The sequence below is a fragment of the Narcine bancroftii genome, chromosome 5 (assembly GCF_036971445.1).
Source record: "Narcine bancroftii isolate sNarBan1 chromosome 5, sNarBan1.hap1, whole genome shotgun sequence".
Lineage (NCBI taxonomy): Eukaryota > Metazoa > Chordata > Chondrichthyes > Torpediniformes > Narcinidae > Narcine > Narcine bancroftii.
This window is the reverse complement of record NC_091473.1, coordinates 72449677-72475557: the sequence shown is the minus strand read 5'-3', so window position 1 is coordinate 72475557 and position 25881 is coordinate 72449677. Positions and strand designations below refer to the sequence as shown.

At 35.1% G+C, this 25881-nt stretch overlaps 1 protein-coding gene across 5 annotated transcripts in view; it reads left to right on the top strand.

Annotated features, from left to right (window-relative positions):
- Positions 1 to 25539, top strand: part of uchl5 (ubiquitin carboxyl-terminal hydrolase L5) — a 54169-nt gene extending 28630 nt beyond the window's left edge. For 3 of the 5 annotated variants that reach the window (XM_069937832.1, XM_069937830.1, XM_069937834.1), the window contains 5 exons: positions 3080 to 3182; positions 5454 to 5567; positions 23588 to 23608; positions 23870 to 23968; positions 25146 to 25539. In XM_069937832.1, coding sequence (XP_069793933.1) covers positions 3080 to 3182; positions 5454 to 5567; positions 23588 to 23608; positions 23870 to 23968; positions 25146 to 25190 — 382 coding nt within the window. In that variant the 3' untranslated portion in view covers positions 25191 to 25539. The remainder of the gene's footprint in view (positions 1 to 3079; positions 3183 to 5453; positions 5568 to 23587; positions 23609 to 23869; positions 23969 to 25145) is intronic. The other 2 variants (XR_011357630.1, XM_069937831.1) reach the window with 2 other exon arrangements.
- The last annotated feature ends 342 nt before the right edge of the window (positions 25540 to 25881 follow it).

The window sequence follows — 25881 nt, the reverse complement described above, 5'->3', positions numbered from 1 at the left end:
CGTGCTTAGCTCACTACTCTACTCGTTGTACCCAACTTATGACCATAATGGGGACTGAAGGGGTGGTTGTAAGTCAGATTCGCTCCACCAGGACTTGTCTAGGTTGGAAGTCGAGAACTACCTGTCCACTCATAACTGTGGCCAGCCACAATTCCAATGCCATCTACAAGTTTGCCACTGACACCACAGTTGTCGGCAGAATTACAAACTGCAATGAGGAAGCTTACAGGAGGGAGGTCAGCTCATTGAATGGTGTATCGACAACAACTTTGCGCTTAATGTTAGCAAAACCAAGGAGATGATTGTGCACTTCAGGAGGAAGTCAGGGGAACATGACTTCGTCCTCATCAAGGGCTCAGTAGTGGAAAGGGTCGAGAACTTCAAATTTCTGGGTGTCAACATTTCTGAGGATCTTTCCTGAAGCTTCCATGTTGATGCAATTCTAAAGAAGGCTCGACAGTGAGGAGTCTGAGGAGGTTTGGTATGTCACCAAAGACTCACTAAAACCTCTACACGTGTACTATGAAGAGCATTCTGGCTGGTAGCATCGCTGCCTGGTACAGAGGTGAAAAATAAACTTGTTAACTCAGTCTGCAAAATCACAGACACTAGACTTCACTCCATCGAGGACATCTACATGAGGCAGTGTCTTAAAAAAGCAGACTCTATCCTCAAAGACTCCCCCACCACCCAAGCCACGCCCTCTTCACTCTGCTACCATCGGGGAAAAAGGTATAGGAGTCTAAAGATGAGCACTCGACGGCACAAGGACAGCTTCTTCCCTGCTGTCATCGGATTCCTGAATGATCAATGAACCAAAGAGTTTCCATGCACTATTTTATTTATTTTTACAGTAATGTTGTAAGATGGTTGTATTAATGTTTGCATTGTGATCCTGCTTCAAAACACTGAATTTCATGATCATAAATTCTGATTCTGAGATCTATGTTGATTCACTAGTACAGTAAGAGGTGAATGCTGCATTATTATAATTGAGGTTTTAAATTGGTCTATCTGTCATCAACTTGTAACAAGAAATATGTATTTCTTGGAGGAAAAAAACATCTTTACTGCAGAGACATGTCTACGCCAGATGCCCTCTTACTGGCTACACAAAACCTTGGAACACCTGAACAGCAAAGTTGAATACATCAGGATGCTTTTTATTGACTACAGTTTGGCATTCAACACCATCATCCCCTCATAACTAATCAGCAAACTCCAGGACCTGGGACTCAAGTCATTGGATCCTGGATTTCCTCACCTCCAGACCCCAGTCAGTGGATTGGCAAGAACATCTCCACAATCTCCGTCAGCACCAGAGCACCACAGGGTTGTATTCTTAGACCCCTGCTATACTCTCTCTACACTTGTGGCTTGGTATGAAACTTCATTTACGAATATGCTGTTGATACCACTGTAGTTGGCTCTATAAAAAGGGTGATGTCCGCATAGAGGAGGGAGATTGAAAATCTGGTTGAACTAAAGAGCTAATTTTAGACTTCAGGAAAATAAAACTAGAGATGTATGATCCAGTGATCTTTGGGGGAATCTGAGGTGGAGAAGCCAGACAAAGTTAAATACCTGAGAGTTCCTATCTCGGAGGACCTTTCATGGACCCAACATATTAATGTCATTGTGAAGAAAGCACGTTAGCTTCACTACTTCCTCAGGAGTTTGCGGAGGTTCGGTATGTCTTCAGAAGTCTTGGCAAACTTCTGCATGTTTGTCGTGGAAAGTGGGTTGACCGGCTACATCATAGCCTACCATGGGTGCACCAATACTTCTGAGCGAAAAGCCCGGCAAGAGGTAGTGAAGACAGCCCAATACATCGGAGAGGATCCACGCCACCCAGGACATGCTCTGTTAGATTTTAAATTTAGATATATACACAGTAACATGCTGCCCAATTTACACCCAATTAACCTACATCCCGGAGGAAGCCGGAGCCCCCAGAGAAAACCCATGCAGACATGGGGAGAACATACAAACTACAGACATCATGGGATTCGAACCCCTGATCGCTGGCACTGTACAGGCATTGTGCTAACCACTATGCCAACCATGCCACTCTGTTCTCTCTGTTGCCATCAGGGAAGAGGTATAGGTACCTCGAGACTTGTACCACCAAATTCACCATTTGTTACTTCTCAACCACCAGACTCCATTCAGACTCAATTAGAGACCATATTTTTTTAGGTACACTTGCTCATTATTTATAACTGATTTTTTTTCTGTATCGCAGTCAATTTATTTACATTTTTAAAATTTGTTTACATTTTTCTTTTATGCGATGTTATGTATGTACTCTGACAATAACTTTGAACATTTCTCTGAGTGTTCTCAACTAAATGGAGATGGGGCTATTTCATTATATGTTTGTGGGATTTTTCTGAGAGGTTTAGAAGGCAACAGTAAGTGCACTTCAGAAGTATATAATTTTGAAATTCTTTGTGATATCCCATGAGCATGAAATATGCTGAATTTTTTTTTGTTTTGTTGTCAGGTTGTTTTGTTTTGCAGGATATCAAAATACTAAAGAAACTCAGCATGTTGCACAGTATCCATGGGAAATCAAAAACAGGATGAAGGGCTCAGGCCCGAAATGTCGACTTCCTATGGATGCTGCATGACCTGGTGAATTTCTCCTGCACTTTTGAATACTGCCTAGACCCCTGCATCAACAGATTTTTTTTTAACTACCTATGTCTTGTTTTGTTCCATTAGACGGCATAGCTAGTGTAGTGGTGTGCTGTTAATGACCTGGGTTCAAATCCAGTGTTAGTTTGTTTACCGCCAATGTTTTGTTTCATTTAGACGGCACCGTTAGTGTAATATCAGTCGAATCTTGTTCAGTCTGAAATTAGTTTGTGCATTCTTCCCGTGTCTGTGCAGGTTTCCTCCTGGTGCTCCGGTTTCTTCCACCCTTCAAAACTGTATGGGGATTGTAATTTATTTCGGTGGCATAGGCTCATGGGTTGAAAGAGCATATTACAGGGGTATATGTCTAAATTTAAATTTAAACCTCATTAACCATTTTAAATGTATTGGTCCAAACCTGCCACTTCTTTTGTTCTAGGTACAGTGAGGGAGAGATAAGGTTTAATCTTATGGCAATTGTGTCAGACAGGAAGATGATATATGAAAGGAAGATCAGAGATCTACAGAGACAGCTGTCAGAGGTGAGAGGAATTTTTCAATCTGTTTGTTTCAATTCTGGTTCCATCATTTTTTTTTTTGTTGTAATTTAATCACTTTTGTGAGACTGCAGTGAATCAATTGGTCCATAAATATATATTTTAAATAAGTTTATAAGGAAATATGTTGGCTTTATGTTAATAGTATTTATTTTCACATTACTATATTTTCAATCACTATATAATTTATCAACCCCCCCACCCTTCAAATTCTGAATAAGTTTGTCCATTAGCAAAGATTGTTTCAATAAGTATTTACATAACAAAAGGCTTTGTCACTTAACTATGGTTTTGTTTTCTACATTGAAAGATATGAAACACATTTCAAGATCATCTGCAAAGCACCAATGAAATTAAAATTTTTGGATCGGGTCATAAAGGAAAAAGATTTAAAGACAGCAATTTAAAATGAACAGAAAAATCTCCTTGAATGCCCGTACTCTTCCATCTGGCAATAATAGAAATTATATTTTTTAATAATGACTTGTATGTTTCAGCTTGCATAAATGGGTACCCTTTTCTTTTAACATTTTTATAGGGAACAGATTGACCAGCTTGTGACATCTCACCATTTGCTGTAGCTGGTAGATAGGGGGCATCACTGAAGCACTGAGCAGCAGAGGCTCCTTTGCTTGGGGTATTTGGAATTCATGGCTGTTTCTGGAATGTAACCCCAATGAAAGTTGAGAGTTCATGTATCTTCCACTGCATGGAGTTGTTTGGGAATCCAATCCATTTGATTTCCAGGGGAAAGATGGACACAAATTCATTTCAATTACTCCGGGATGGCTCGTGATAGCCATATCTTTTCCTGTTTCTAAAATTCTAAGTATATTCTTCCCACATTCAAATTGGCATTGAGCCTGCATATCAGTTTTTTTAAATTAATGTGTAACATTAATTTGCAAGACAAAATGTTATATTGTAAATCCATGCACATCCTCTTTTTTTTGACCATATAACTAACATGGTCTGTTCTTATTATGTGTTGAACAAGTATTTTTTCTTCTAGCCTTTTGCTTTTTACCACAGGCAATCTCCTCTGTAATAACAAGTAATGAAGGTTGGTGAGATAGAAACTTGTTTTTAAAGTTCTGTGAACAATTATTCCACAAATGTTGGAACTCTTCTAATGCTTTACTCACATGGCTGCTTTTCACTAAAGTAGAATAAATCTCCTGAGGAGGAAGGCCCAGAACTCGAAGCAGTAATAAAATAATCCCCTCAATGAAAGGAGTACGTGCATCATAATGTTTACTGGTTGACCATTTCTGTGAAGCCAAAGGATTTTAATTGTGCTGTTGACTGACTTACACTTTCACCTTTTTCCATTTGAGGGAAGTCACCTGCATTTGTTTTCTCTTCAATGAATGAATTTGAGCATCAGGATGATATTTTAAACAAAATAGTTGTGATTAGAATAGATGATTATAGTTGATGTAATGCTGAAAGTGAATACTGACATGTCATGCTAATTGGCTTCAGCTACATTAACACATCACTCTTGTATGTGCAAAAGAGTGCTGAAAGACATGGAGATACCAAAGTAAATATTGTCTCATTTGCAAAGTTCCCTGAACAGTTACACTCTCCCTACCCCCCACTCCCCCCCCCCCCCCCCCCGGCCGCATTGCTTTTTGCATCTTGTTTTGCTTGTATTACAGTTTAATAAAAATTGCTTTTTATTTTGTCAAATTTGATTTGCATCACAGAAGTCTTGAAGTTCTGCCGTACTACGTTATATTCCACATAACACATTTAGAGTGATTCTATGGGGAAGATTCATTTGTATTCAACAGATTTTTTTTTAAAGTACATAATTGTATATTTAGCACATTAAAACTTGTATATCAGGTATATTGAGAAATATTGAGTAAAATGAATCTTGGTTTTCAACACTTCTAGGAATTCCTGCACAACTCCCAGGTGGGCTGATTAAAATAATCTTTATGCTTAAAGTTTAATTTATGTATTCGATAATCTGATTTAAGAATATAAGGTTCACACCCAAGAGAATTTTTTTCTCAATATAGTTTGAATTTTTAGTCTTTTTCAATTTTCAAGTTTGAATTAATAAGATTGAACTTTGCACATCCGTAGATTCCAGGATTTACAATTGTTGCTTCATATTTTTGCCTATTTTATCTGACTACCAAGAAAACATTAAGTGTAAGAAAGGAGATTTTAAAATGGTTGCACATTTTGGATTGTTAAATAGATTGAATATTAAAAGGATTCTTGTTTTTCTCTGCACAGGAAGAACCCATGGATACAGATCAGAGTAGCAATGTCATAAGCTCTATTCAATCAGAAGTAGCCAAATATCAGATGCTGATTGAGGAGGAAAATCAGAAATTGAAACGGTATAAGGTGAGTCTATCAAAAACTGAAAGAAAATACAGCTAATGAATGCAGAAAATGGTCAAAAAATAATTAGTTAAATCTTGTATTAATAAGAAAGCAAAGTAAAAATGTGAGGAGTCTTGAAAACTAAGAACCATCAGGGTGGGGAAGAGGAAAGATAAAAATATAATTAAACTTGCTTTTGTAAAAAAATTGCTTTAATGGGGGGAGCCACATGATGGATTAGTAACTGGTCCAGTATAACCAGCCCTCTCCAAAAAAAAGTTTTTTTAAAAAACTGGTAAATAAGTCTTGATTTAAAACAATTAAAAATGGAAAGTTAAACAGTTGGAGAAAACTTTGAAGATGGCATCAAAAAAAGAAAAACCTACAGAGAAGAAGCAATGAAAATAACAAGATAAGGAAGAAGGCCTTACCTGTACAGTGGATCCAGGAGCTGTTCCCAATCTGCGCAGTCTGCAATTGAACAAGTTCGGGGCAGTACTGCTTCAGCAGTGGCTCACGGAGTCATGAAAGGAAATGTTACTGCACATGTGTGGAACTCATTTTAAACAGGACACTGAAGAAAGGATATCAGCAACAGGGTGTTACAAGTATAACGGAAGTCAACTTGGAAACATTTGCTGGAACAGAGTCTATATCAAGTGAGGAACTGGATCCAGAAGTATAAGAAGAAACAAAAAAAATTAAGGAGAAATATAAACTTCAAACTCAAATAGTGAATATACAATGTTTTTATAAGCAATTAATTTTAATGGAAACACTGATGTCTGATATTAGAGTTAATAGAAATTGTGTATTAGAAACATGTTAAAATACAATGTGTGGAGAATAATGATGGACATGAAAAAACAATTTGAAGAAGTGGAAGAAAGAGTTAAAGGTGTGGAGGTAGAGATAGCTGTTTTGAAAGAAAAAACATTATGAATAAAGATGTTACTAAGACACAAGAAATGCTGGCTCAGAAAATTAATATTTTAGAAAACTTTAGGAGATGCAACAATATAAAAATAGTAGGTTTGAATGATGGCGAAGAGGGTACAGGCATCAAAGAAGTTTTAAACAATGGATCCTGAAGATTTTCAAGACTATATTGAAATTGAAAGACCTCACAGAGCTTTGACACCAAAACCTCGAATAAATCAAAATCAGTGATCTATTTTGGTAAAATTGTTACCACACCCAGTAAGAGAAATAGTAGAACTGGCTGCTAGATGAACCAAGGAAAGTAAAGAACCACTGGAATATAATGGAAGTAAAATATTTTTTTATACGGATACAAGTTTTAAACTATTAAAAAACAAAGAATTTAATTCAACAAAAAATATATTATGAAAGAAAGGATACAATTTTATCTTGTGTTATCCAGTCATTTTGAAAATATTTATTCCTGGCAGACATAAGATTTTTTATTGAACCAGAAAAAGCCAAGCAGTTTGCTGAACAGTTGCCAGAAAATCAACAAGAAAAAGTAGAATGAATGCAACAAAAGGACTTCTGAAATTAATATGTATAAATTGGTTTTGATTCAAAGTAATATTGGACTGTATATATTATTATAGATGTTAAAGATTTGATTGTATTAAGGCTTTATTTTTTTTGGAAAAAATGTCTATAAATTCTCTAGAGGGGGGGCTGGGGAAGAAGACCAGTATGCTGCAAGTTCAGGTGACAATTGTGGTTTATACTGCAACCCAAGATGTTAAGGGTGATGAGGTTGTCTTACAAGTTAGTTAAGACGATTCCATTAGGTTTTTTCTTTCCTTTTCTTTCTCTTTTCTTAAAATTCTTACTTCTTACTGTTATGTTACTTGTGGCAGTCAAAAATAATTTTCAAATAGGTATTTTTAGAGGAATAGAGTTGGAGGATTTGAAATGAGGATACATAAAGAAATTGAGATTAATAAAATGAATACATTGAAATTTATAACTATTGATAATGGAGTACAGAATCAGATTCAAAGAAAAAAAATTATTGACACTTAAAGAAAAAAATAGATATAGCATTTTTATAAGAAACACATTTAACAGAGACAGAAGATCTTAAATTGAAGAGAGATTGGATGGGTTACGCATTGGCATCTAATAATTCAAAAACTAGAGGAGTTGCTATTTTAATCAACAAAAATGTACCCATTAAAATAGAAAAAGTAATTATGGATCTGGCAGGTAGATACATTGTGATAAACTGTCAAATTTATTTGGAATCTTAGATATTATTTAATATATATGCACCTAATGAGGATGATAAAAAATTTATGCAAGATTTTTTTAATGCTTTTCGAATAGTCAGTGACATATCTTGTTAGGTGGATATTTTAATTTTAGTTTTGATCTTTTATTAAATAAAACTGGAAGAAATATTTTTTTTTAAAAAGCAGCTAAACTTACATTACGTCTAATGCAAGATCTGAAATTAATAGAAACACCCAGGGGAAAAAGATTATTCATATTACTCTAGGGTAGATATGTTTTTAATTTCTGCTCAAATACAAGGAAGAGTACCGAATACTGAATATAAAGCAAGATTATTATCAGATCCTTAACAATTCCTTTAGATATTCAGCCTAAAAGATACAGATGGTGATTTATCTCCATGCTGTTAAAAAGAAAAAGATTTTGAGATTTTATAGAACAAACTGTACTGGTGCCCAAGAAGAGTGTAGTAACCTGCCAAAATGACTACAGTGAAACCCTGTTAGAACGTGATTCATTAATCCGCGGAATCGCTTATAGCGCGGGTGTCTGTGGACCCCAAAGATTGATTTTGTGATGCCAGGCTAACAGTGGCCAACAGCCACAAACTCAAAAATTGACTCTTGTGATGGGCAAGGGAGGAAATCGGCAGCGCGAGTCGGGCGGGCAGTGGGGTGGGGGGGGGGGGGGGGGGGGAGACCGGCAGTGTGAGTTGGGCGGATGGGGGGGGAGACAGCAGCACAATTCGGGTGGGCTTAAATTCTTTTTTCCTGCTTCCTAAATCATGTTCCGTGACTCAGCTATAACGCAGTATGAAATCGTGGACCCCAACTACCACGTTCTAATGACGTTTTACTGTATTTTGATATAAATTCTAATTTTGTAACAGATAAATTTATATTGTTGGATGCAATGAAAGTTTTCATTTGAGGGCAAAGAATTAGTTATACAACTAATGGAGTAATGTACATTTAGACAGATGGATGGTAAACTATCAATTACCAAATTTGTTGTTGAAGCAAAATCAATGAATTCCTTTTACAATGAATAATATTTTTTTTAATGAATGGACAAGAAAAGGAATTAAATGAGTTTTTTGGGTAATATTTTAATTTGAGCAACTAAAGGATAAATATGAAATATCGAATGACACAATATTTTCTTATCAATTAAAAGCATATTTAAAAGAGAAGATGGGAACAAATTTAAGGCTACCTGAATCAAGTTGTTTTGAATATATAATTACAGATACATTGATAGTTTTAAAAAAATATTTTATTTACAAAATAATAAAAATGATAAAGAAATGTACAAATCAAAATAGCATTAGGATTTAAATATACAAGTAAAAAACAAAATTTGGTCTGAACTATGTAATGGCATTATAACAAATATAATAAATACTCGGTATTATATGATACTATATAATTTGCTACATAGATTATATTACACCTCAAAAGTTAAAAGAATGGAATCCCACATCAGATAAATGTTTCTGTTGATTAAAAAAAAAAAGGAAATTGGTACATTACTGCATTCTATTTGGATGTGTGAGAAAGTTATTTTTTTTCTGGGATGAATTGAATTTAATATTAAATCAAATAATAAAAAAATAAAATACCTAAAGATCCAAAAAAAATTTCTGTTAATTAATATACATGAAAAAGACTTGCAATTACATTTGGATAGATCTGAAAAACAATGGATTATGATTGCTTTAGCAGCAGCAAAACAGTGCATAGCAACAACTTGGAAAATACAATGTTGGTATATAGAAATAGATCGGTGTATTAGAAAAAATAACCTATAATTTAAAAGATAATTTTAGACAATTTCAACAAATTTGGAAACCATATATAAAGTTCCGTAGTGATCACCAAATTCAAACCTCCAACTTTTAAAGGGATAGTATAATGTTCTAGAATATATTATACATAATATGATTCATTGAGTCAAAAATTAGATGACACTCTTTCTTTTTTTTCTTTCTTCGTCCTTTTTGAGTTTAATTTTAGGGGAGGAGTGATGGGCAGAAAATGGAAAATGCCATTATTTATATATATAATTTTGAATGATTTTGACTTACTAATTTTTTTAATTGATTTTTTTTTAAAAACCTTAATTTAACTTCTTACTTAAGATTGTGGGTTTTCAGCCTCTATGTTTCAGTTAAGCTGGAAGTTTTATGGTCTTAAATAGTTGCAGAGTCTGCCTTAAAATGGACAATCTGGAATTTCTGATCTGAGTCCCTCTCCTAAGTGACACACCAGCTGACTTTCTAATCTAATTCTCCAGAAGTTATTATTTGCCACAAAAAAGTATCTTGTTTGTTGCTGTTTTATTTCATGACAATAAATAGTATCTTAACTGGAACAGGCGAAAAGATCCAACCTCTTGAGTCTGCACCACCTTTCAGTAAGATTGTGGTTCATTCAATTTTCTTCGAGTTGTATCTTCCCACACTCCTTCTAACCCTTGTCTCACTTACTGATTTAAAAAAAAATTCTATCAGTCTTTGAATTTATTCAAGGATTCAGCTTTCTGAATATTAGAATATATAAAAAAACAATTGGAACATGTGCAAGTCCTTCATGATTGTGACCCATCTGACTTGGTTCCTATAGCTCTCAATTCCCTCATATTTCAAAAATTTATCTATTCTTTCAATACTTCCAAAGATCTAGCATCCATGATTCTCCCCCCCCCCCCCCCCAGGATATTGAATTCCAGAGATTCACCACCCTTTGTGAAATGTTCCGATGCCCTTCAGCTTTAAATTACTGCTCCCTATTCCTGTAGATCTGGAGGAAGGATCTAACACCATGGCACAGTGAATGAAGGAGTAATCTTTTCCGTTTCATTCCAGCAGTGTAGGACTTGACTGATTGAACTGTTTGAAAGGGCTTCATTGAATGAAGATGCCAGATGGCAGTGAACAAGCTTTCCTAGCTCAGATGAGGTTTTTGTTAATACTGTTCAATATCAATAGAAACTGGTTCTGTTGAATTATTGTTCAGCCTAACTGTGACCATACATGATGCTTCAAATATCTCCTGCCAGGGAGTTGTTATGAAATCAGAAAATGGTGAGAAGCTGAAGGGGCTCATCAGTCCAGGTACCATCCATAGATAGAAATGGTCAGTCACTATATGCCATCCTAAGACGTTGAATGACTATTTTGCACCATGGATGCTATTCGAACCACTGAGTCCCTCCAGCTGCTCATTGTTTCCTCAAGATTCCAGCATCTGGAGTTTTTGGATTTCTTCGTTCTTATGATGTATTTGTTCCAAGATAGTTGAGCATGTTCAGGGAACATCATTACATACCATTTGGTTTCTGAGGGATCAAAAAGGGCACTCCTCTTATACCTGATGATGACTGTGTGATATCCAAATCATATTATGAAGGATTTTTACGATTGGAACTAATTGTCATCCTTGATATTCAAGATAATGACTGATTTTTTTCCCCCCACTGCTTGCCAACTGAAGTTGCTAGAAACAAGTTAATGAGAAATTGATTTAACTATATCAATGACATTAAATTCTGATTTCCTCCAGGACCTGAAACTTCGATGCCTGACAACATTCATTGTTTGATCCACATAACCTTATCTATTTTACTTACTGATTTAATAGCCTATACTGATATGAATATTCAGTTGCAGTTGGAAAGAGGTAGAGTTTATATTGAGAATTATTCAGTTGTTATTCAGAAAAGTATCAACAAAATGTTTTGTTTTTTAAGTTTTACCATACATAGCTCAGTCCAGTTTATTCTGGTCAGTTTATATCTCAATCTTCATGTTTGCCTTTATGACTTTTAACATTTAGGTTTTAAAATCAAGGTCACTGTAGGTTATTTATCAGGTTATTGATTCTTGTTTGTTAATTATCACTAAATCTGCCAGTCTTAATAATAATAATGAGTTCATTGTCATGAACCTTGTACAATGCATCCATTTTTTTTGCTGCAGCAGAACACTTTTTAAAAAAAACTATGATAATGCTCGTAATGAAATTAAAAAGAGACAATAAATGCAAAAGGTATATATTGTATATGCTGTTATACAGGATGATCCTCAAAACTTAAAATTTTCACCTTAAAATCAGGAGTCATCTTATACAGAGAGTCCAAAATTCTTACCTTGACGGCAAAGTTGCAACACCACTGCCATCTTCCTGCCAGCTCCAATGCAATCTTGCGCATGTCCCGTTAGTTATTTATGAAGTCTCAGTTCTCCTCCGCAGGGTCCATCTACCCGTTCCTACTGCTTTAACTGGCCTGTTATAGGAGTCAACATTGTTTTATTTTAAAAATCCAAATAAAATGTAAATCTTTAAATGATGATTTGTAATTAATATAGTGTGACTTGCTTTTTACAGCATTCACTAGGTAGCGGTAAGTGCCAAATTTGTGGGGAGGGGTCATCTTGTTCAAAGGGTATTGCTCAAGACCAACATTTTAGGTGAAAATTCTGAGACTGTCCTATACAACAGCATATATGACAATAAACATTTATAGTTGCGCAAAAAAAGTGGTGTTACAATAGCAGTAACAGTCCTTTTGTGATGTCTAGTGTAACAAGGGGTGGTTCAAGTGCTGAGAGCAGTTGGAAAGAAACTGTTCTTGAACATTCTACCTGATGATAGTAGTGAGAGGAGATTGTGGTCAGGGTGATGGGGGTTCCTTTATCTAGTTCACTGCCTCTTTGAGGCAGCGCCTCATGTAGATGCATTCAGTAGATTGGAGATTGCATTTTTTATTAAGAGATCACATGTAGGATAGACAGGGGAGATAGTGTATGTTGTTTATTTGGATTTTCAAAAGGCGTTCAACAGGATGCCACACATAAGGATGCTAAACAAGATGAGAACCCATGGAATTGTAGGAAGGATATTAGCACAGGTAGTATCCTTCCTGCAATTTGGCAGGAAACCAAGAGTAGGAATAAAGTTATCCTATTCTAGTTGGTTACTGGTTACCAGTGGTGTTCCGCAGGGTTTGGTGTTGGGGCTGCTTTTTTACGTTGCATATAAATTTGTGACAGGATATGTTGCGTTTTATGTTATATATTGATATGATTTTGGGAGATAAAGTGTGGCAGGTTTTTTTTTAAGTATACATCACATACAAACTCTTCAAAATAGTGCTCATTTAAAATACTGGAGCTCTGCTCAAACTAGATGGTCCAGATCCGAATACCTTTGCTAAACCTTTGGGGAGTGCCCAAGGAACTTCACTAATGGATTGTTGTTTTGAAAAGCAACAGCTGAAAGAACTCGGAGGATTAGTTTTGGAGCTGCATTCTGTCTGAGTGGAGGTTGCAGTTCTAAGGGGGTCATGTGGTTTTACAAGCAGAGAGAGTAAAATGGTTTTTTTCTCAGAGAAAGAGAGAGATTAGTTCTGCAGTGTTACAGTGAGCAGCAGTAGCTGGGACTGGAACAGAACAAGCTGGAAAACTTGTGGAAAACCCCATTTGGAAGACAGGTTGTGAGTGCTTAGTTTAACCTTGTCAAAGCCCTTGTGGTTCATGCAGGAGGAGAGGACTGGCTGCCTAATGTTTCACTTGAAATAAGAGAAACAAAAAGGAACTCTGTGGTAACCTGAAAGAAAGAGATTATGGGCAGGTTTCTTCGGCAAGACACTGACCTGGCTGAAGAAAAGGGATCAGTTTGCGTCCAGGAACAACAAATCTCTCTGACAAGAACCTTCCTGAGTGATAACCATTTACCTTTCAAACACCAAAGCCTGGTGAAATTCATAAATGTTAAATTCTGTGTACAGTATAAGAATTGTCTGCAACCAGTGAACTTGGAGGAATGAGAAGTGAGTTTTGACTGTGAATTAAAGAAAATATGGGTCAGATGGAGATTTCATTCACTGGTTGGGAAATTCAGAGAAATGATTATTGAAGAAAATTGATCATTGGAGAATCATAGTTGAAGGAATAATGTTAAAATTGTTGGCCTTCCGGAAGATTTTGAGGGTCCGGATCCAGTTCAATTTTTTCAGAAGTGGATTCCTGAAGTTTTGGGGAAATGATACTTTCTGAATGGTTTGGAATTGGATAGAGCTCATAAAGCATTAAGAAGGAATCCTCTTCCAGGTCAAGCTCCATGTTCTATCCTGATTAGATGTTTATGCTATCAAGATAGAGAATTGATATTAAGAGTTTCAGTTCAAAATGTGAAAAGTAATCAAGGCCCCTGGTGGTTAAGAATAAGAGCTTTTTTTAAATGCTGATTTGAGTCAAATTGTTATTAAACGATGTAAAGAATTTAATTCTGCCAAAGCTGTTATGTGGAAGAAAGGATATAAATTTGCTTTTTGGTATCCTGTTGTCCTTAGTTTTTTTATGGAGACTTTCAATCTCAGTTTTTTAGTGCTGGTGCTGAAGCTCTCACGTTTGCTTTTTTTTTAACTGGATAATAAACAGATGAAAAGTCCAGAAAGTTTTTCTCAACAGCCTGCATCAGTTCAGAAGGAGAAGAAGAATGGTTTTTATAGATAATATATGGTTTCATTTTCATTTTCTTTTTCCTTTTGAGGAGATTTTCTAGTGTTTTTTTTGTGTGGTTGCCATGGAGAAGAGTACCATCATGTGCGGTAATGTGGTTTGCAAAATGAATTTAAATTAACTGTCTTAATAATCCGATTAAGAGAAAGAGTATTGGCGTATATTTAAAAAGTTGAAGGTTGATGTGGCTTTTTTTTGACTGAGAAGAGACATGAGAAATTTAAAAGAGATTGGGTTGATCAAGTTATAGCGTCTTCATTTAATTCGAAAGCAAGAGATGTAGCTATTTTGATTAAAAAGTTATCTTTCAAATTGGAGTCAGTTGGTAATTGTAAATTTTTTTCTGAATCTTGGACTTCAATAAATATTTATGCTCCTAATATAGAGTTGGATTATTTTCTTAATTTAAATCAAGCATGTGAAAAAAATTATGATAGGATGTGATTTTATTGTTGTTTCAACCCATTACTAGATAAATCTCCAAAAGCTGTAGTTACGACTAAAATGGCTAAACAGTTGATAACATTAATGGAAAATATGAGTTTATTAGAGATTAAATCCTAAAGAGAAAGGTTTTTGTTTTATTAATTTTGACATGCTTCTTAATCTAAAATAAATTTATTTTTGGTATCAGCACAATTACAAGGTCGTGTATTGAAGGCTGATGTAAGAGTAGAATTTTGTCTGATCATTCTTTGTTATTAATAACATGTACAGGTTCAGAGAGAATTGATAATACATATTGATGGAGATTTAATTCTTTGTTGTTGAAAAATGTAGAATTTTGTAATTTTATAAGAGATCAAATAGTTGTTTTTTTCTTCAACTTTATTCGTTCAACAAGGTTATTATTACATACAGTAAAAAAGGTACATATTGTGAACAATAACATTTTTTTATATAAAAAAGAAAAGAGAGAAACCCCCCCCCCCCATCTCAGCCCTCTTTAGGAGAGCCAAAAATTAAAAAAAAAACTAAAATATATCTACTAAAATCTAATCAAAGTAAATTTAAATGTAAATATTCTGAACATAAAGAACACTTATTAAGAAAAAAAGAATAATTATCATGTAAAACATACGTGATTTTTTCCATTACCAAACAAGTTTTCATCTCATTATGCCATCTATTAATATCAATCACATTAGCATTTTTCCATGTACTTGCTATACATTTTTTTGCTACAGATAAAGCTAAATATATAAAAGCAATCTGAAATTTATCTAATCCCAAATCTTTCAAAGGCTTCAATTTGCCTAACAAAAATATTGCTGGGTCTAAAAGTATTTTAATCTTGTACAAATGTTCCAAAAACAATTGAATTGCTTTCCAAAAAGGTGGTATATGTACACATAACCAAACAGCATGAAAAAAAGTTCCAACCAAATTACCACATCTAAAACAAGAGTCTGATTCACTAAAACCATATTTCTTTAACTTTTCAGGTGTTAAATACAATTAATGTAAAAAAAATTTAATTAACCATTGCATAACGAACATTTATCGATCTAGTAACTCTATCATGACAAATATCTAACCAGTCATCCACGGAAAAAATAAAATTAATATCCTTTTCCCATTTAATCTTAGATCTAACCCATCCCTTTTTTTCCATGCTCTTGGTACATCAATGAAATATAACCCTTCTATGGTGCAATCACAAGAAAAGATTCAAATTTAGTCAATTTAGGTAAAGTCATATCTCTACCAAATATTTGTTTTTCTAAGGATCGAAGTTGATAATAAACGAATAAAGAATTCTCATTAATACCAAAATCTTCCCTCATTTGATTAAAGGATAAAAATTTACCTTCTTTAAAACAATACCCCAAGTTTTTTATACCTTTAGATTTCCAATGTAATAAACATTGATTATGCATTGATAAAGGAATAAGTTGATTATTATATAATGGTGTTAAAGTCAATAATTTACCCTAAGAACCTATTGTTCTATTTTTCCTCATCCATAACTTCATTAAATGCTTTAGTATGGGCACATTATATTGTTGTAATAAATTTAACAAATAGTTGTTTTTGAAAATAAATATGGACTCAGTTAACAGTAAATTTGTTTTTGGGATGCTTTAAAAGTATATTTGAAGGGACAAATTATTAGTTTTACTGCTCAAATTAAGAACTGTAAATAAATTAGAGAAGGAGATAGAGATGTTCAACGGAGGTTAAGAAAATACATTTAACTAATATGAAATTACGATATAATTCATTACAAACTTATAAGTTTGAGAAGTTTTTACAGAGAACTAGACAAAGGTAATATGAATTGGGGAAAAGAGCTCAAAGTTTTAGCTTGGCATTTAAAAACAGAACAAGGCTCTCGAACAATAAATGCTATTAGGGATGACTCAATGATTACATATAAACCTCAGGAAATTAATGATGTGTTTAGAAAATTTTATGACAAAAATTGTGCACTTCTGAAGTAGTGGAGGATGAGGTTAAAATTGAAATTTTTTTAATCTGATCTGGATTTACCTTTTTTGAGTGGTAAGGATGTTAAAGATTTGGATGCTTTTATCGCTAAAGAAGTAATAGACGCACTTTGATCCATGCCAAATGGGAAGTCTCCAGGGGACGATGGTTTTACTTCTGAATTTTATAAAAAATTTCAGGACTTATTAATTCCATTAAGACAGATGTTCATTCTTTTATGGACTCTTTCTCTAGCACTTATTTATAGTTATTCTTAAGAAAGATAGGGGACCCATTGAAAGCTGGGCCTTGTAGACAAATTTTGTTACTGAATGTTGATTATAAAGTTGTAATGAAGGTTCTAGCTAATAGATTGGCTAAGTATTTACTAGATTTAATTCATTTAGATCAGGTGGGTTTTATTCATTATTCAGCAGATAATATTGTGAAGTTGATTTCTTTGATTAACACTTCTTGGGAGGGATCTAACCTACCAATGGTTATTTCATTGGATGTAGAAAAGGCCTTTAGAGTAGAGTGGAGTTTCTTATTTAAAGTTTTAGAGAAATTTAAATTTTGCCCAATTTTTATTGGTTGGATTAAGGCTTTATATAGAAGTCCTACAGCTAGAGTTGTGACAAATGGACAGTTATCTTTACTTTTTATGTTGACTAGATAGACGAGACAAGGCTGTCCTTTGTCACCAGCATTGAACCTTTGGCTCAGATGATTAGACAAGATAATAATATTAAAGATATTAAGGTGAAATCTGATAAATTTAAAATTAATTTATTTGCAGATGATGTTTTGATATATTTAACAGAACCTCAGAATTCTTTAAAGTGTTGACATGACAGATTGGAACAGTATGGTGAGATACCAGGTTATAAAATCAATTTGGAAAAGAGTGAGATTATGACTTTAGCTGAAATGTAAACATATTGTGAAATTCAAATGGTTGGCTCAGATTAAGTACTTGGGTGTTAAACTACAGGGGAATCACGCTGCTCTCCATTGCAGGCAAAATCTTCGCTAGGATTCTCCTAAATAGATTAATACCTAGTGTCGCCGAGAATATTCTCCCAGAATCACAGTGCGGCTTTCGCGCAAAGAGAGGAACTACTGACGTGGTCTTTGCCCTCAGACAGCTCCAAGAAAAGTGCAGAGAACAAAACAAAAGACTCTACATCACCTTTGTTGACCTCACCAAAGCCTTCGACACCGTGAGCAGGAAAGGGCTTTGGCAAATACTAGAGCACATCGGATGCCCCCCAAAGTTCCTCAACATGGTTATCCAACTGCACGAAAACCAACAAGGTCGGGTCAGATACAGCAATGAGCTCTCTGAACCCTTCCCCATTAACAATGGCGTGAAGCAAGGCTGCGTTCTCGCACCAACCATCTTCTCAATCTTCTTCAGCATGATGCTGAACCAAACCATGAAAGACCTCAACAATGAAGATGCTGTTTACATCCGGTACCGCACAGATGGCGCCTGCAAGCTCACACCAAGACACAAGAGAAACTTGTCCGTGAACTACTCTTTGCAGACGATGCCTCTTTAGTTGCTCATTCAGAGCCAGCTCTTCAGCGCTTGACATCCTGTTTTGCGGAAACTGCCAAAATGTTTGGCCTGGAAGTCAGCCTGAAGAAAACTGAGGTCCTCCATCAGCCAGCTCCCCACCATGACTACCAGCCCCCCCACATCTCCATCGGGCACACAAAACTCAAAACGGTCAACCAGTTTACCTATCTCGGCTGCACCATTTCATGGGATGCAAGGATCGACAATGAGATAGACAACAGACTCACCAAGGCAAATAGCGCCTTTGGAAGACTACACAAAAGAGTCTGGAAAAACAACCAACTGAAAAACCTCACAAAGATAAGCGTATACAGAGCCGTTGTCATACCCACACTCCTGTTCGGCTCCGAATCATGGGTCCTCTACTGGCATCACCTACGGCTCCTAGAACGCTTCCACCAGCGTTGTCTCCGCTCCATCCTCAACATTCATTGGAGCGACTTCATCCCTAACATGGAAGTACTCGAGATGGCAGAGGCCGACAGCATCGAGTCCACGCTGCTGAAGATCCAACTGCGATGGGTGGGTCACGTCTCCAGAATGGAGGATCATCCCCTTCCCAAGATCGTGTTATATGGCGAGTTCTCCACTGGCCACCGTGACAGAGGGGCACCAAAGAAGAGGTACAAGGACTACCTAAAGAAATCTCTTGGTGCCTGCCACATTGACCACCGCCAGTGGGCTGATATCGCCTCAAACCGTACATCTTGGCACCTCACAGTTCGGCGGGCAGCAACCTCCTTTGAAGAAGACTGCAGAGCCCACCTCACTGACAAAAGACAAAGGAGGGAAAACCCAACACCCAACCCCAACCAACCAATTTTCCCCTGCAACCGCTGCAACCCCTCCATAAATCTTCATCCGCGAAGCCAAGCCAAAGAATTATAGTCATTTATATGAATTAAAGTAGTTGCCATTATTGTCTAAAATTAAACATAATTTGAATCGATGGGAAGATTTACCAATAACATTAATAGGAAGAATTAATTGTATTAAAATGAATATTTTTTCTCGAATTTAGTATTTATTTCAATCTATTCCTTGTAAGATTCCTCAATTTCTTTAAGGATTTTAAATGCTTTGGTGAGGAAGTTTTTATGGAAGGATAAAATGGTACGGGTATCTTTACAAAAAATAACTTGGAAATATGAATTAGGCGGTTTGCAACACCATAAATTTTCAAAATTATTATGATGCAGGGCATTTGAAATTTATTAATAGGATGTTTGAAATGGACAAACTTTTGATATGGGCTAATATTGAATAATCTCAAATTGGTAAGAAGAGGATAGATTAGTTTATTTATAGATGGAACGCTAAGTTATTGAGTAGTTATAACTTATAAATTTTTTGAAACACAATGGATTTATGGTATAAAAAAAATGAATGTGCGGACCTTAACCCTAAGATTTCAGGCAAAACTCCTTTGTATCAAAATAAGCTTTTCCCTTTTACACTTGATCAGCTTTTGAAGTTATGGGATCAAAAGGGTATTCAATTTGTGCAAGATTATTATGAAGCAGGATATTTTATTTCTTTTCAAAGAATGAAAGAGGAATATGATACATCTTCAAATACTCTTTTTTCTTATTGAATTAAAGCTTTATTGTTGGATAATTTTGGACATACTTTACGGTTACTTAGACGGTCTAAGTTTGTAATTTTACTTTTTGAGAGTGGAAAGGGATTTATAACTGAGATTTATGCTTTATTACAGAATAAAATGTCTAAGTTGGATTTACATAAATCTAGATTGAAATTGGAGAAAGATTTGGCTATACTTATTTCTCAGTATGATTGGATGAATTTATGTAGGGATAGTATGACTAAAATTATAAATGTAAGGTGTCGATTAGTTCATTATAATTTTATTCATCAATTTAACTCCAGAAAAATTAAGGAGATACAATTTTATTTCTTCAGATTTATGTTTTAGATGTCATATTAATACAATTAACTACATTCTACTTGGTTATGTGAAACAGTGAAACCTTTTTGGAAAAGACTTAAGGAACTTTTAGAAGTTATTTTGAAAGTGAAATTTTTCATTAGCTCCTTTAGTATTTTTGTTGGGTAATATTAAGAGGTTGAGTTTAGAATTAAGATTAAATAGACTCCAAATTGCATTTTTGAGATTGGCATTAGCTGGAGCTAGAAAATGTTTGGCAATTACTTAGAAAAATGAGCCTGATTTGAGTATTCAGAGATGGAGAAGATAATATATAATTTGCATGATAATTTTTTTATCGTAAAACTTGGAGCCCTTATTTGGATTATATGGATTTGAGTTTTTCAACCCTCTGGCCGCACAGTAGGGGTGTTACTCCATTCCATAGTAATTAATTGATGAATTCTGTTGTTACGGTTGATCTCTTCTTTCTCTTTCTTTCCTTTTTTTTTCTCTTGTGGTAGGTTAGTGGGGGGTGGGGTTGGGTGAGGGGTTGTAGTAGGTTAGTTTATTGAAAATACCATGTATGTAGTTTTGGAATTGTTTAAGCTTTATTCATTAATTGTATGCTTCAATATATACATCATGATTTAATAAATAAAATATATTTTTAAAAAAACATGAACAACAATTGTCGGTCTTGGACTCGTTGCATTTTGAAAGGTAAAAGTCCTGGCAGAGTAGATGTGGCAAGGATGTTTCCCATGGTAAGTGATTCTAGGAAATGAGGGCATATCTTCAGGATAAAGAGGATGCCAATTTAAGACAGATGCAGAAACATTTCTTTAGTCAGAGGGCCATGAGTCTTAGGAAATTGTTGCCAAAGGTGTCTGTGGACGTGACATCATTGGGTGTATTTAAGACAGAGATTGACTGGTATTTGATTTGTTAGGGCATCAAAGGTTACGGGGAGAAAGCCAGGGAGTGGGGCTGAGTGGGAGGATCGATCAGCTCATGATTAGAATGGTGGAGCAAACTCAATGGGCCTACTTCTGCTCCTATATCTTGTGAGATTGGAGCCTGTGATGGATCTGGCTATATTTACTGGTTTCTGGAGGCTTCTGTGTTCCTGGACATTTGAATTACAAAATTAATTTGTGCTGGAACCTGTCAGAATACTCCCACAGTGTTCCTGTACATATTTAATAGAGTATTCAGCATCATGCCAAATCTCTTCTGACTCCTTAGATTGGTATTAGGATTTGTCAGTTTTGAAGCATATTGTTCCTCAAGTTATATTTTTATATTGGGACCATTAACCTCAATGGTAATTATAAATTGAAATCTTAAATTTTAATTGCAATATTTCAGCTATTTATTATTCTGGTCTACATATCTGCATATTTTTTCCATTGAAACTTGACTGTAATGGGGGGCGTGGCAAGATGGCGTAAGGATCAGACGTGCCTTCCAGTCCTCTCCTGACTCTATCTTATTGTTTTGTCTAGAAATGCCCGTTAAAATTCTTTAAAAGTTTAGATAATTTCAGTGCTGTTAATTTAATTTATGATGGTACAATTGGTGGAAAAGAGCAAAAAAAAGCGACAACAGATCATCAAAAAACTACATTTTCCAAAAGTTCAAGTTTTGGAGCCTACCTACAGGAAAGACACCGGGACTCAGCGTGAAATGGATCCCAGGAGAGAGGTACAGTGTTTGGATGTAGAGCTCTATGTTACATCGGTAGAGCCCCCTAAAGAGGGCGCCAAACAGCCTTTAGAACAAAGAGTTACTCAAAGGCATTTGTCAACTGTAGAGGTGGCGCTGCAAACTGCATCTCTTGAGATAGAAAAACCTATACAACTTGATGTACTGGAAGAACTTCATACATTATGGACTGGGGAAAACCCCAGCCAGCGTCCTCCAGTCATTGCTGGAGAGGCTGTGGCTGGGGTTTCCACACGCAGTCATACTACAAGGAAGGCAACCAGAATGAAGGAAGGAACAGAAGATCCTTTAGTTATGCAGAAGAAGCAGGAATTTGTTGAGCCAAAATCTCTTCCAATTGAAAAGATTTTTGTGAATCTTGAATCTAAATGATCTTATACAATGCAGGGATTATTTAAGATTATGACTGAACTTGGTACTAGGTTTAATACTTTGGTGAAAATACATTCTCAACAGATGGCTGAGTTTGGAGCTTTTAAGCTTGAAGTGAGAGATAAATTTAATTCATGTGAAGAAGATATAGATGAAATACGGGATCAAGTTTTTGATGTGACCAAAATGGTCGAAGACTTACAAACTCAAAATAAAAATTTGGTAGAAAAAGATTGATTATTTGGAAAACCAATCCAGACGGAACAATATAAAGATTATTGGTTTGCCGGAAGGTATGGAGGGACCAGACCCAAGAAAATTTTTTACTGAATGGATTCTGCAGGTGCTGGGTCAAGAACGTTTCCTGGAAGGTATAATACTGGAACGTGCTCACAGAGCCTTGTGTAGAAGACCTATTTCAGGTCAAAGTCCAAGACCTGTTCTGGTTCGTTGCTTGAATTATTACGACAGAGAAATAATTTTACGAGTGGCTATTAAAAATGCACAACAGAGAAAATCACCCTTGATGATTCAAAATAATTGAGTTTTCTTCTATGCGGATTTGAGTCGAGAAGTTATGTTCCAACAACGGGAATTCAATCCTGCTAAAGAGTTGTTGTGGAAGAAAGGTTACAAGGCAACCTTTAGATATCCAGTTGTTTTGAAGGTTTTTCAAGATGGTTGCCAACCAAAGTTCTTTGATTCTCCAAAGGAAGCTATAGCATTTGCTCAAGAGCTGCCAATTACTCAGTTTCAACAGAGACATAGTCCGCCGCGATCTCTAAGGAGACAAGAGATGGAAGAAAAGAGCCGTGCTCCAAGAAGGAATGGTTGTAATGGTGACTCGGCAGTTGGAGCTGATTAAAAGAAGAGTTGTTCTTTTTTTTTAATGTTTTTTTTTAAAAAAAGGGATATTAAATAATGAGGATGTTAGTTTAAGATCAAGTGAGAGTTGGGGGAGAGAACTGGATAGGCACTATTTCCTGAAAGTCATCTGCTACGTGTGAGTTATCTCACACCCATTTTTTTTGGGAGTTACCGCATTGCGCGGTTTAGACGGGAGGGGGTATTTTTAACCTCCTACCTGTTTTTTTTTCCTTTTTTTTGTATTGTTAGATTAAAGAGTGAAGGGGTTTTTTTTTGTTTAAAAAAAATGAATAAGAAAGTATTTGATTGTTTAATAAACTAAAAATTGATGTGGTTTTTTTGCTGTAAAGTTTATTCAGTAGATAAGGAATATCTGAAACTTAAATGTGAATGGGATGGATAAGTTTTTTTTAATATATTTTTTCTTTAACTTTAAGGTGAAAGGAGTGGTAATTCTGGTGTGTATTATTTTGTGTAATAATTATTGGGGAGGGTATAGTTTATTTAGATTACTGATACTGTATTGTAATTTTATTATTTTATTCTTAATTTTTTTTTAATGTAATCCTATATGTTATTCATGTTATAAAATGTTATAAAGTTTATATAAAAAAAACTTGACTGTAATGAATTATAGTCAATTTGACCAATAGCTCTCACGCACATCATGTGTAAAATGATGTGTAAAATTCTTACATTTTTCTTTTTTTTCCCTCCAGATTGAAAATGTCAGAAGAAAACACAACTACCTTCCTTTTATCATGGAACTGTTAAAGACTTTGGCAGAACACCAACAATTAATACCACTAGTTGAGAAGGCAGGTGATTTCATCACACTAAAAAGAGTGCTGAATTCCAGCAGTCCCCTTTAAGTATTGATTGAAGTCTGTATGTAATGGAGATGTGAAGAAAGCTGAGCTTTCACATCAGCAAAATTGTTTAGGGAAGTGCAAATTAGCAAAAAATGCATTGTTTTCAGGAAATTGAGAGAAAAGCAAGTCAGCTTGCATGATCTTTTTTCATTTTTGACTGGCTGTTGAAAGAATGATGCAAGTCTCAAAACTGCTCACTTGTACATTCTCCTTGTTTGGGGCAAAGCAAAGGAAGCAAGGGAAAATTTTAGACCAAACTGAGAGGTTTTGCAGTTAATGATTCAATTACTCCGATCATCTTTGTAATTGGGAACTGCACACTTCTGTCACTGAAGAGTACACCTCGGATTAGAAAACCTGAAAGAATGATGATGTGCACAAAATCAGTAATCATAATGGAGTGTGGTCCAGACCAATCTCTCCAAATCCTATCAGATCAGTTTTTGCTTTGATATGCAGTAGACTCATCATCTCTCTGCCACTATGATCACATAATAGCCACGCCATAGATATATACATGACTGAACATGTTTTTATATACATGTATTGTTGGCATATGTTATGATGCAACTTTTCAATAATTTCATAGAAATCTGAATGCATGCTGCAGTTGAATTGGTATCAATCTGACTCAGTGCACAATTGGATGTTCAGATTTATTGTCAGAGTACATCACATAGAACCTGAGATTCTTTTTCCTGCGGCCGAGGTAAAATTACCACTTATTGGCAGTTCAAAGAAAACCTGACGCAACTTGTACTTGAAAACAAATAAAGAAATCTGGAAAAAAAATGTGCAATACAAAAATAGGAAAACAAATTAATAAAGTGCTAAAGTAAGAGTCCTTAAATAAGTTCCTGATTGAGTTTGTTGATTTCCATTGAGTTCAAAAGAATGAGAGATTTGAAATTATGTAAATTTCACACGTATATCAATGATACTTTGTATAATGGGTTCAGTCTTGGGTAGTGAGATATTAAAGATCAGTTAACTAGAAGAAGTTGCTACTCTTGTCTTTTTCTTCATAGTTACAGAGAACATTGAATGTTGGGATTAAATAAAATAAAACAATGCATTTTTCTGCTTTCATATGATTAAATAATGTGTTTGTTCCTTGATGTAGGCAAAAGAAAAACAGAATGCCAAGAAAGCTCAAGAAGCCAAGTGAAACTTTTTCCGAATGATGTTTTACGATTTATTGCTGATAATTCTCTTTTAAGAAGTGGACTCCGCTCTACACCTGGTGGACTTTCGAGTACTATTGGAGTGCAAAGCACTCCTATATTTGAAAATATACATTTCATAGGTCTTTTTATTTTCATTGTGTGCATGTGTTACATTACCATGTTTAATAAAATGCTTTTTTTTCAGATTTCCCCATGAAAGATTTTGGAAAAGCTGCCAAGACTTTACAATCCAGATTTCAAGGGTCCCTTTTTATTTCTTGTGTCAAGTAATGCAATTGATTAGCTGCATGACAAGATAATAAATAGGAAATAAAAATTATTATTTAAAAATGTCTTGTTCTTTTTCCGATATTTTGGAGTAGACAGATCATCTCTTTGCTGCTATGATCACGTAATGGCCATGTGTTTGTGCTTTGAATGCTTAGTGCTACAGAGAAAAGTAAGAGCTTTATTTCTAGGGACAGAAGTCGTGCTTCATGTTTCTTTGAAGCAACATATTGTGACATTCCATTTTCAGGAATAGTAATCAAGTAAGTAATTTATGCTATGAGTACTGTATATATCCAGGTTGTTTTGGACAGCTAAAATTTATTTGACTTGTTCATATTTTATCATTTGAGAAGCACAAACATTAGGAATTTGGTCTATTTTATTTCCTCAAATGCGCTTTGC